This window comes from Thermobia domestica, chromosome 11, assembly GCF_964235325.1.
Source record: "Thermobia domestica chromosome 11, izTheDome1.hap1.1, whole genome shotgun sequence".
Classification (NCBI taxonomy): Eukaryota; Metazoa; Arthropoda; class Insecta; order Zygentoma; family Lepismatidae; genus Thermobia; species Thermobia domestica.
Window position 1 is genome coordinate 261,896,656 of NC_137464.1, and position 12,509 is coordinate 261,909,164.

The 12,509-nt window shown below is 37.3% G+C and overlaps 1 protein-coding gene across 6 annotated transcripts in view; it reads right to left on the reverse strand.

The window, feature by feature from the left end:
* Nucleotides 1-12,509, reverse strand: part of LOC145665013 (rho GTPase-activating protein 44-like) — a 108,616-nt gene that overhangs the window by 16,539 nt on the left and 79,568 nt on the right. For 4 of the 6 annotated variants that reach the window (XR_014127544.1, XM_081732206.1, XM_081732207.1 and 1 more), the window contains exons 14-16: nucleotides 12,259-12,406; nucleotides 8,602-8,760; nucleotides 4,139-4,296 (exon numbers count right to left, since the gene is read on the reverse strand). Coding sequence is in view for 4 of the 6 variants with exons in the window: in XM_081732206.1 (XP_081588332.1) it covers nucleotides 4,145-4,296; nucleotides 8,602-8,760; nucleotides 12,259-12,406 (459 nt within the window). In the remaining 2 variants the exon portion in view is untranslated. The remainder of the gene's footprint in view (nucleotides 1-4,138; nucleotides 4,297-8,601; nucleotides 8,761-12,258; nucleotides 12,407-12,509) is intronic. The other 2 variants (XR_014127545.1, XM_081732210.1) reach the window with 1 other exon arrangement.

The window sequence follows — 12,509 nt, forward strand, 5'->3', positions numbered from 1 at the left end:
TCTTCCACATCTAAGATTTCTCGTGCGTAGCTTCCCCCTTTTCATACAATAATATCTTAATAGCATACGCATAGCCATGTTTGATCATCTTTAGTTTCACTGTAATGGCAAAATTTTAGATTAACGTAGGATCCAAACCACATAAGCGCCGCCAGAAATCGAGTCCAGGTTCCTTACGCCACAGGCACGTATGCTAACCATAGAGCAACGAGAGAGCTCATGCTAAGAACGGGTTTGGAATTTCATTAATTACTGAGTTTTAAAAAAATAAACTACTTTGTTTCAGAGTCAAGTTCTGAATTCATTTGTTATACATATTGCTGTCGCCGGGTCATTGTGAAGAACAATTACTGGATGATGTGTACGTTGCGATGCGGACGATATGAAAATACTCGTTAATTCTGTTAATAAATATTTACTCTACGGGAACTGTGTGTTTATTAGAATTTATATATATATATACACAATAATCTACTATAATTTCCATAGTGTCCCGCGTAGCGTAGTCGCTAACGCTCTCACCTTTGGTGCGAGTGGTCCCAGTTCGATTCCCGGTGGGGACACGGTCGGAAAAGTGTAAAAAGCTTTTTCAGGCCAGCCATTCTGGATGAGGCTTTCCTGAGTTATCCTCATTTACACCAGGTAAATGCCGGGATGGTATTTAACATACAGGTCCCTTCTTTCCTTCCACAATCCTTTCTTCTTTCCCTTTCCTCGGATACTGTCATCACTGAGGCACGTCACCCATCGTACGTGACGAGCTAACATGGCCATAGATGCCGAAAGCCCAGAGATCTAAAATTCATCCTATAATTTTCCTAAAATCTTACTCCATAACCTATAAGAAGCTCTATCATTGGACCTAAGCTGGAACATTCAAACAAGAAAAAAACGAAAAGGCACATACAGGGTGTCCGGAATGGGACTGACGGTTTTTAAAAGTGTATAGTTTTAATATGGTCAGAGATAGAGAAGAAAAAAAAAATCATATTGAAGGAAAACTCAAAAAGTTTTGTTCAGCAAACTTTCATACTTGAACAACTACCGGTGACAGCGCTAGTATCGCCGATAAACAGAAATGTTGTTGGATAGGCCGTGGTGGGCGAATTAGGCCTTCACGCTCTCCTGATGTTACCCCCTGGACTTTTTCCTGTGAGGGTATGTGAAAGACCTTGTGCATTCTGGTGAAAAAGTGCGTAACCTTGATGAACTGAAGAATTGTTGAGTTGAATTTCAGTTTAGCGTCCCTTTCAGCAGCGAGGCTATGTGAGACGTGGACCTACTGATTAACGTGGAATCCGAACCACATGAGCTCCCGCCGGGAATCGAACCCGGGTCTCCCGGAACTGAAGAATTGTATTAGGAATGCGATTGCTTCAGTAACACCTCAGATGTTACAGAATACGTTGAGAGAGAGATTAAATTCAGGCTAGATGTTGTAAGAGTTACAAATGGAGCTCACGTGGAGTTACACTCAGTTAGAATGACTTGTAAGTAAGACCAAATAACCTTTTTGAGTTCTCCTTTAAAATGCGTTTTTTTTTTTCTGTATCTCTGACCATACTAAAACTATACACTTTTAAAAACCGTCAGTCACATTGCGGACACTGTATTTTTTACAATTTGAAAAAATTGTGTTGTGCGTCATACAATCTGCCATGAATTGCTTTACATGCATATGTAGCAGTATAACATATGTATTAGAACATGCATTCTTAGTTTGCATAATGACATAATATTCAAAATAATTTTTCAACGAACGATATAACTTCATGTATACGCTAAAAGAAGAAGAAGAAAAAAAAAGATTCCATTAGAAATGATACGTAAAAAGAACAATACAAGACAACACAAATACAGTAAATGCAGTGCGGTCTATCTCCGACTCTGTTACGATAAGTAAAGAGTCCTACATGTACTGGACAATGTTACCGACTTGTCCTACATTAGACAACAGTAATGACATTTTATCTTAGAAATACTAACAATATAAGGCACGAAAGAATTTTCGGAAAGAAGTTATCCTGCTCGTACATATTGAATTTTAACGTACACACGCGTAGTACAGAGTTGGCAAAGTTAAAGGTATGAATTGGTATAATGACAAAAGATGATTTTTAATCTCCTGTCTACAAAGTCGTATGTAAAGGTTGTTAACCGACTAAGAGGGCGTAGACTAATGATTGGTATTCTTGCTTCCCAATCGGGAGGTTCCAGATTTAAATCCTAACTGAAGTTATTTTTTTCTTCGTTCCACTACACGAATGCCGAAATAGTAACTTTAAATACGCTTCGACCACAAAACTTGAGAGACACCCAAAAGGAATGCTCCAATTTGGACATAATTTGATGCAATTCCTTACAGTGATGAGAATGTAAGTAAATTATGTCTGACGATCTGTAAGGTCTGGAACATCCAGCAGAGTACATTACTGGCGTAACCACGAATAAAATGATGGTGCCGAAAAGGCTGTTGCGAAGTGTTCAGACAGTTCATCCGCATAATGAGACACGTCACCAAACACAGTATGTCTCGCAAACAAATTAGACAGCATTTCCAGCACTTAACAGAGTTTAAAAAGGTTGCATTGCACATTAGCGTAAGGCCGGTGATCGTATGGAGAAATCGTAAAGCAGATGGGGCATTAAAATTTCAGTAACTCGATGCTGAAACAAGTAGTTGTGTGAGGGAACCCACTTGCGACGTAAAGGTTCCAGTCAACCAAGACATTACGAAATCAAGGAAAAAATTCCGCATTAAGCGACAGGCACTACGCCATTCCATGATATCTGACACAGACACAGGATCATTCCGTGTTATTTCACATCATAGTTTGATTCTGCTATCAGCCGGACTGCAGGTTCACTGTTCCACGGATAAGCTGACAATAACCAGAGCAGAAATGCCGTAGTGGACGGCATGGACTGATGACGATAGACGCCGGTGATACGATGAATCTCGGTTCTGTATTACCATTGATGTTGAAAGACTATCGTGTGTGCGCATTGCGGTATCGAGAGGAGACGGTGCATCATCCAACTGATGGACACACACAGTGAGATTACTTCTGACGTGATGTGAAGAGGCATAGGGTATGACTCCAGGTCAACTCTGATAGTGACTCATGGTAATCTGGCGGCACAGTTAATAAATTACTGATATTTTGCGTATGCAAGTGTTCTCTTTTTTATCACAGTATCCTGGGCATTCCTCCAACAACATAACACTCATTCACATATTTTAAGGCACGTGTGTCTACGGACTGCCCACATCATGTTGAGATAATTCTGTGGCCAGCAAGGCCTCCCGATCGTACCCTAAAAAATATAAAACAGGATATTCTCGGGCGTAAACTCGAACCTAGTCCCACTCTGCAGAGTTTTCGAGGGCCAGTTATAACAGCTGTACGCTAACTTACTCCAGGAGAATACAATAGCGGTACGATACCCTTCCGGGCAAAATCGGAGTATGTGTCCCAAGCGGGTGCTATAATCTACTGACATGGGACGACTAGCAACATGCCTGTATTGTTAACTGTATTGTCCATTTGGTATTGTAATCACTGTAGTACTCACACTGCCTTTCAACACACGGAATTTCATTCATTCTTATCACTCCTTCAGTTTTATTTTATTTTTGGCAAGGGGGGGGGGGTACGAAATTAAGCCCATGAATAACTTCTTTCCACTCCTTTCTTCACTGTTCATATTGTAAGTCAGCTTCAAAATTTGTATCTGAAAGTTGCTTAAATAAATAAAAATACCCGGCGCCATATTTAATTTTTAATCCATTGTTAAATGGGAATTATTTTTGTTTTTCCCTATATATTTCAATTGTACTTCCCTTTATAATTTAATGAACTAAAAATCAAAGACGGTGTCAATATTGCATGAACGTAACTATACATGTACTCGATCGCGAGGCACTGCTTTCTCCTAGGCTCAGAGGAACTTACTGGCTATTGTTAGTAAGGATTAAATATTTTCAAATAAACTGGATTACCTAACATAACGCTTAGTTCTAATAACTACATCATTTTACGCTTTTCCTGCTTGAAAATCTATCAAGATATCGGAGCCAGACCGACTACTAAATGACACAAAAGCTCCACTCCATGCTGTTTCGCTGCTTACTTACCATTATTCAGAGGTCAGTGCTTTCAGAGGCACTGTTGGCACGAGACTTGACCAATGACGGAGGAGGAGGAGGGGGAGGCTGCGGTCGAGGCGGACGCTGAGGAACTCTCGGAGAACTTGGTGGATTTGTGTTTGGATGAACTGGAGGTTTACTCACGCCTGAAAAGGAACACATACACACTTCTATTCCTTTCTATAAAAATGAATTCAATAATATTTAGATAACCCTACCCGGAAAGAGCCTACCCAGGGCCGTTCAGGCTTCACCGAAATATTTTTGAAGCATATTTCTCAGTAGTCCACGGAGGATTACAATCCTATGGGAGCTTCATGATTCCTTTTAAGTGGGTAAATGCTGCAGCCCGTCCAAAGCACATTTCTGAAATTGAAATTCATTCATCCCAGCTGCTCCTTCAGATGATCAAGAGTTGCTTGGAGCCATGTCAAGACTAGAGTGTGCGAAATGAAATCTTACCGTTTCACGTTTATACTTTTTAGACTTAATATGGAAGACTAAATGGAAGTGAATTATTATGAAAGATTTGTTAAATAAGCCTGTGGGAGAACTCCCAGACAACCCACGGACATGAACCACAACTCCACATGGTACGGGATCAATACACGGAACTATAGTGCCAGAAATAAGCACTCTTTCACTGAGCCACCCTACTTCCCCCCCCCCCCTTCCAAGAGCATACTTGGAGTGCTGTTATCAAATTGACTTATAAACTGTGTAATACCATAAGAAATAATAACTTTTTCTGAAATTTTCTTGATTTGTTGTCAAGTGGCCAATTGTTGAGTTGATTTTGAGTCTAACGTTCCTTTCAGCAGCGAGGCTATATGAGACGGGACCTACTGATTAACGTGGAAACCGAGCCACATGAGCTCCCGCCGGGAATCGAACCGGGGCCTCCCAGGCCAAAGATGCGTATGCTAACTGCTTAGCCACGAAGGAGCTCAAGTGGCTAATTGTGTACCGAGTTCTTTTTTTAAGCAGAAAGACCGTTCTTTAGCATTCTGACTCTTCCTCCAAGAAGCTCATATCTTTGAGAATGTACTAGTCAATGTCTTTCGGCAGATGATTGTGCTTTGCATTTCCTTAAACTTAAATAATGATTCCAAATTGCTTCATTTGTATTTCGGAATAAAATAGTGCACTCCTTGTTTTGACGTATGTGACGATTGCTTCGAGAAAATGGATATCTATAACCGAGAACTCTTGAAAAACCAGTTGCGAGTAAATGTATTTAAGCAGATGACATAACAGCGAGGATTGCCACAATTAGTGGCACATACTCTACGATCATGTACTGGTATTTTGTTAGTATTGTTAATATTGTCTGTAGTTGGAAAAATGCCGTTGGTGAAAGCAGTGGCGGCCGTTACGTAAACAGAAGTGAAGCACAATTCGGAGCTTACAAGTCAAACTGACAGTCTGCATTAAAATTATATTAAGCCATAGTTAAATCAACTTCGTGAGGTTAAACGAGTGGGATGCATAGTAACAATTTCTATAGACTGAATTGTATTGCTTCACTTCCGCAGCATTTCAGAGTTAGTTACGGTAAAAGCCTTTGAAAGACATACATAATACAATTCGAAATATTATTTTTGTAATAAAATCAAAAAACAATACTTTAACTCTTTTCCGTTTGCTAACATCTTTATATTCTACACCCTCCATTCCAAAAGAAACCGAACTTTTGAAAACAAATAGTACCACTAGTGCCATCTGTTGTAATATTTTACCGGTAGATGGCGTAGTCCCTCATTGACAACTGGTATAAATGTCATGACATTTGGATGCACGGCAACAAAGTTATTGCGTTTCAACTGTCAGTGTGTTGGGTACATCGGTTGGAAAATGAGTTTCAAACAACGAGCTGCAATTGAGTTTTGTGTTAAACTGGGTAAAACTTTTAGTGAAACGCACCAAATGCTACAAAATGCATATGGTGATGAGTGTCTATCCCGTACGCAAGTTTACGAGTGGTTCAGGCGATTCAAATCGGGTAGAGAGACGCTGGATGATGACGAAAGATCAGGCCGTCCCAGAACCGGATTATCGGAAGAAAACATCGAAAAAGTGCGTGAATTCATCAAACATAACAAAAAATCGTCGGTGAAAGTTATTGAAATGGAATTAGGCATTCCTCAAACAACCGCATACCGCATTTTGACCGAAGTTTTGGGCCTTAAGGAGGTTAATTCGCGATTTGTACCACACAAACTCACCGAAGACCAAAAAGTTGATCGAATTGCGCATTGCAAAGACATCGTTCAAAGTGCTCGGCAGGATCGAAACTTCTTGAAATCGATTGTAACTGGTGACGAGACGTGGTGTTTTGAATATGAGCCCGAAACAAAGCAGCAAAGTGCTGAATGGAGAGCGCCGGATGAAGGAACACCCAAAAAAAAGTCGCTTGGTGAAGTCAAAAGTTAAGGTGATGCTGATTTGTTTTTACGATTCAAAACGAATTATCCACAAAGAATTTGTTCAGCCCGGCCAGACAGTCACTGGAGAGTTTTACTTAGGCGTCATGAAGCGTTTGCTGGCAAGAATTCGTCGTATTCGGCCCGAATATCGCGAAATCGGCAGTTGGACTCTTTTGGACGATAATGCACCATCACATCGTTCGCGACTTGTAACTGAATTTTTGGTCAAAAATCACATTATTCGGTTGCATCATCCGCCCTATTCACCAGATCTCGCTCCGTGCGATTTCTATCTGTTCCCGAAACTGCATTTGGCGATGAAAGGAAAGTGGCACGCATCGATTGATGCCATTGAGAAGGCGACGACCGCCGTCGTAAAGACCATTCCAATAAAGGACATGGAGAAGTCGTTTGACAACTTGTTGGAGCGTGCAAATATGTGTATCGATGCAGAAGGGGAATACATTGATTAATAAAAATGATTTGTTCCAAAATGTACATTGCTTTTTTGTTTTTTTAAAACGTTCGGTTTCTTTTAGAATGGAGGGTGTATAGTCAAAATGTGGAGAAATTTATACTTTCATGTAAGTCAATTTTTCGACAAAAATTGTGAGCTATAAATTTAAATTTACTGTATTATACGCAACAATGCAACTTGCAAATTACATTATTTTACATCTAGTCATGTAACTTAACAGAATATAACGATCAATTATGTAAAGAATACAGTTAGTTTATCATTAAATTTAAACGAGCAATTTTCAAAATATTAAATTTGTAACAATATATTAAATTATAGAACATGAAGTTCCTTTTATTTCCACAAGTGCATAATATATTTATTTTTACGAGAGCGGAGCAATCAATAATGCACAACAATTTCTTCACCCGATATTATAGTGATCTGAGACGTGAATGTTGAAAGAGAGTCACTCTGAAATTCGCACTGTAGTCGGTAGTTGTTCGATCAGGTGTATCTCTACCGGCAGAAGAATGAACTGTTGAATAAAGATGGTGCGTGTGTTACAGCTTTTTTCTTGTGGTGTGTGTGCGCACGCGTATGTAGGAAAGGACAAAATTCGAGTGGAATTCACAGAAAAATTGTGTGTATATACGCGAAAATCTGTATGGACTTTAGCAACATCTCCATGTATGCAAATTCTTTGAGGAAGCTCGTATGCATCTTACGGATTTGGCAACTACTGCTTTTGTTCGTGGAAAATCGAGATGTTTGGGTGGAGAGGTACTTTCAGACTATCACCTTTTTGGTCCGATGAAGAAATTCTTGGCCGGCCAACGCTTCGATTCCAATGGCGAAGTCAAATCGGTTGTGCATAAACAGCTATACTCCCAAAAGACGAAACTTCTATGAACAGAATATTTTGAAACTTGTGTCACGATGGGGGAAATATATATTGAAAGACTTGGTGACTACGTTAAAAATTAGCTTTAATTTGAGCCTCTATTTGTATATATTCTTTTCGTCTAACTTATTACACTTTGTTCTATATAAACTATTGTGCGTCACTTATTGATGCGTTCTCGTATGTTTAAATAATCATGAAGGCAAATGTGTCTGATGAAAGCAAAGTTAATCTGCCGAAACTGTAACGCTATTATTTATTAGTTAATATATGCTTTGGTCAGAATTTGTCTTTTAATTTAAATACATATATTGATTCTCTGCGCACCTAACGAGAATAAATTCTGTAGTCTGAATGACGTGCAAAATTGCATGAAACAAATGTTTTTGTTCGTGTATTTTTAGTCTTTATCGAATGTCGTCTAGGAAATTAATCAATTTAAGCAACTTCTGAATCATACGAGTATTATCTTAGTATAAACTTTCCTTTAAAAGTTAAATTTCTCATTAGCAATTTTCATACTTTTTTTTTTTTTTTTTTTTTTTTTGTAAGAAAATGTTATACAGCTATAGATATGAGTATTTCTACTGATTTCTATGACACTTCTTATGTCATAGAAATAAATAATATATTATTAAATCTTGTACGTTCTGATTCTTACCTGTTTTTTCCGAGTCGCCAGGCGTCGATTGAAGCGCGCTTCGATCAATAATGTTTCCTTCAGACATAGTTCGACTGTGACTAGACGGATGAGTTCTCTCTGCCGTAATGTGCTCCGGCTTTGGGGGTCGCTCGGGCTTCTCAGATAAATCTCTTTTATCTATGCAATGACACAAACAACGAAACACAGTTAATACTAATGTCTTTCTACAGTAAGCTATAGCACCAACACATTAAGATAATGCAATAATATATACAACTAGTATGGATTAAGATATTTGCTTCATTAGCTTCGCTGGCTCCTACATTTGAATTACCTCAACAAATAGGCAAAAGAGGCAAAAAATATACCTCCTAAACAAAATTCCCAAATTAACCTGATTTTTTAACACGGTTCCTACTGATCTGGAGGAATCTATTTCCCTGACTTTCATGACAGGTGTCGGATCACACTGACATATAAATAAGGAATAAATAATGGTGAATATTTATATATGAGAACATTTATTTCATAGAGACAAATAGTAATCAATTGCTCATACGCACATTCGACTTACTGTCCATAAAAATCTGAGAAAAGTTCCATATTGTGATCATTAATAGTAGGCTAAGCTGAAATTGGTGTCAATTAGTGTTAGAAAAAATATATTTTATAAAAATTTCCTCACTTTCCCTGATTTCCAGTCTCTATCCCTGAGTTTCCTTGACCTGCACTATTTTCCCTGATTTTCGTGACCAGTATGAACCCTGTTTAAATACTGTTACGGTCTCTGTTCAAGTCAATTAATAAACTTTTGTCCGTAATTGTATTTTCAGTTCATTATTCTTCAAATGACTTACAAAAAACAGTAAAAAACTTTAGATATTTCAAAACTTAATTGTAATTCTTTATCTGTACGAACCGCTATATAGTTCTGTCTTTAAATTTATTTCCAAGTACTAAAGTCATCTACCTTACACAACTCATTGTGTAAGTTCATGCATTGACAAATATGATGAAAATAATATATTCATAGGTACATCTACTTAGTAGTTTACCACGAGTACAGTAAGTCCATAACCTTAACATTAGTCAAAAATCAAAACTACTCGCTTTCCTAAGTCGGAAGTTGTTGCAACGGAAATCTCCAATATATATATATACAAAAAAAAAAAAAAAAAAAAAAAAAAAAAAAAAAAAAAAAAATATCTCAGGGCTCATAGTGGTCTGGTCTCTTGTAAATAGTTGAAAAATGACCAAAAGCACACGAAAAAGTGACCAAAATCTCATCATGCCCCTTGTTTGTCAATTTCTCCATCACCTCTATCTTTGTTGTTTTGTTTCATCTTTTCCTCTTTACTTCTTTTTGAGCTTCCTCCTTTCTTAGGTTTTCTAAGTATGCTTCGTAGTTACGGTAAGCAGATTTAGCAGATGTAAAAAGCTTCTGAGTCAGTGGAACCAGTTCTGGCTTACTTCTGAATTTCTTCATCCCAGACATTTAACTTAGCATTGAGAGTTCTTAAAGCCATGAAATATTCAAATTCATCACCTACTCTTAAGAAGAACATACAAGAAGCATAACACAAGACGAATATGATGAAACACACACACAACGTTGGGCGGAGCGTTAACTATAACGAGAAAAAACTAAAAGACTATTATGATAAGGGTTCTCAACCCCACCTTGAGAGCTTCAGCATCCACCAACCATCCACTGTGCTTTAGGAAGAATAAAAGCTGAAGTGAGAATAAAGCTGACTGTTTCACATGTGGCAGCAAGTACTGAAGCTTTCAGAAGAGTAATGAGTAACAAGTTTCTGCCTTTTTCCATTTATTTTTATATTGTTCTTAGTAAACTACCAATGCAAAAGATAAATCACACAGAAAAGACACTTTATCTCCCAAAAAAAGTAACTTTTAGTTAAAAAAGTGACTCACTATGAGCCCTGCAATCCCAACATTAGAAAAACACGAAAGCGCATCATCTACTAAACTTCTATAAGACTACCATTCATAAGTTTAAAGTATGTACTCGTTTCATATTTATCAATGAGTCGGTACTTAAAAAGTTTTAATAAACATAAATAAACATAAAATGACACCCACTAAAATCATTCCCCTACAACTATTCTTTCATTTCACCATAAACAAAAAGTTAATAAATATGTAAAAATTATCAATGAGTAAATTTCTAAAAAGAAGTTGGTTATTCTTATAATAACAATACCTCTCGATTACGTCACGTTCTATGTTAATCATACATAACACATAGCGTAACCACAATACTATTTTGTTTTCTCTGTCTTTTCCAGGATTTCCATATTTATAAGAATCCTAATTCTTTCTTTCTTTTTAGATCAATTCAATATAAACGACAGATATGTTAATGCAGTTGTACAAATTGTAATAAAGAGAATATCTGGCACATTATTACCTTAATAATAAAACTGACATTATCATGCCTAGACATTTATTCTGTTAACATTTTCTACAACTCTTCTTTCCTTTCATGGATTACAATGTACACTCATGTCCAAAATTATTGTCGCATGTCTATAAATATGTTGTTGTAGGAATATAATTTGATAACGAATTCATCCGGTATTTCTGACAATGTTAATATGTGTATAATCGGCAAAGGCATGTATGTGGCAAATTTCATGTCAAAAGAGCAGTAAATAAGAATAATAAAACGAAAATAAAACTTTCTTGTCCATTTAGCAACATTTTGTTTTAGTCATTCTAATTTTCGTATTTATAATTCTTTTCCTATTAAATTTACCACAAATATACATTTTCCCATTATACACGTAGTATCAGTATTAAAAGTATCCTGCAAAATCATTATCAAATTATATTCTTATAAGAAGACAGTTATAGATATGCGACAATCATTTTGGACATGAGTGTACGTGCTTAATGGTTCATTGCAACATCAACGTTGTTAGATTTCCAGTTACACTGTTACAATTTTATGTTCCAGTTTTTGACAGACTTGTTACGTGAATGCTTTCAGTGTTTATACTTCTGATTTCGTATATAAAGAAGTTATGAAATATGTGCGTGCAATTTTGACTATTAGGAATGTGAGTTTGTTATGGCGTTAGTTTTTTCCTCCGTATATCGTGATAGACGCAGAGAAAAGAAGAAAATGAAATCTGTCAGTTTTACGTCGGCTAGGCTAAACATAGGTGATGATGAGAAATGAATGAAATGGTGAAGAAAGTGGGAGGAAACGGGAGAACACCAAGAAAACCCACGCACACGGTGTTTGACCACCACAAAGCTCACTTGGTGTGACATGGGATCGAACTAGGAACCCCAAGCATCAGAGGTGAACGCTCTACCATTGAGCCCCCGCGGCCCTGCAGAGAACAGAAGGGTTCTGAAAATTTTCACAGGCTAAATATACTTACAAAATACAGCCAGTTTTATTATTAAGCTAATAATAATGTGCAACACAATTTATTATAAGTTCAATGTGATCATGAAGCTTCCAATGGCAAAAATGCTTAACGTATCTGTCGTTAACATTTAACTATCCTGCCATGAAAATATAAAAGAATAAACCTTCCTAGATTCAAGATATATAACGAAAAGTATTTATGTCTCATGTTAAATAGAAGTTGTTGATCCGTATTCCTGGTTCCGCTTAAGAGCGATAAAGCCTCTACTTACCAGGTAAGGAAAATGACAAGGGACGCCCTGAGGATGCAGCTCGATGGAACTCTGCGTCTCCGCTCTTCTCGTTTCTTACTTGAATGATGGACACCTGTTGTTTGTCTACTGAGTACATGTGAGTTCTCTCCAACATCGGCTTCTCTGACTGCACCAACAAACAAAACAATAGAATCGCAAATCAAAATACAACCTTACACTTGCAACTACACTCTCTAATTAAAACAACTGTCTCAATACAGTAATTTACA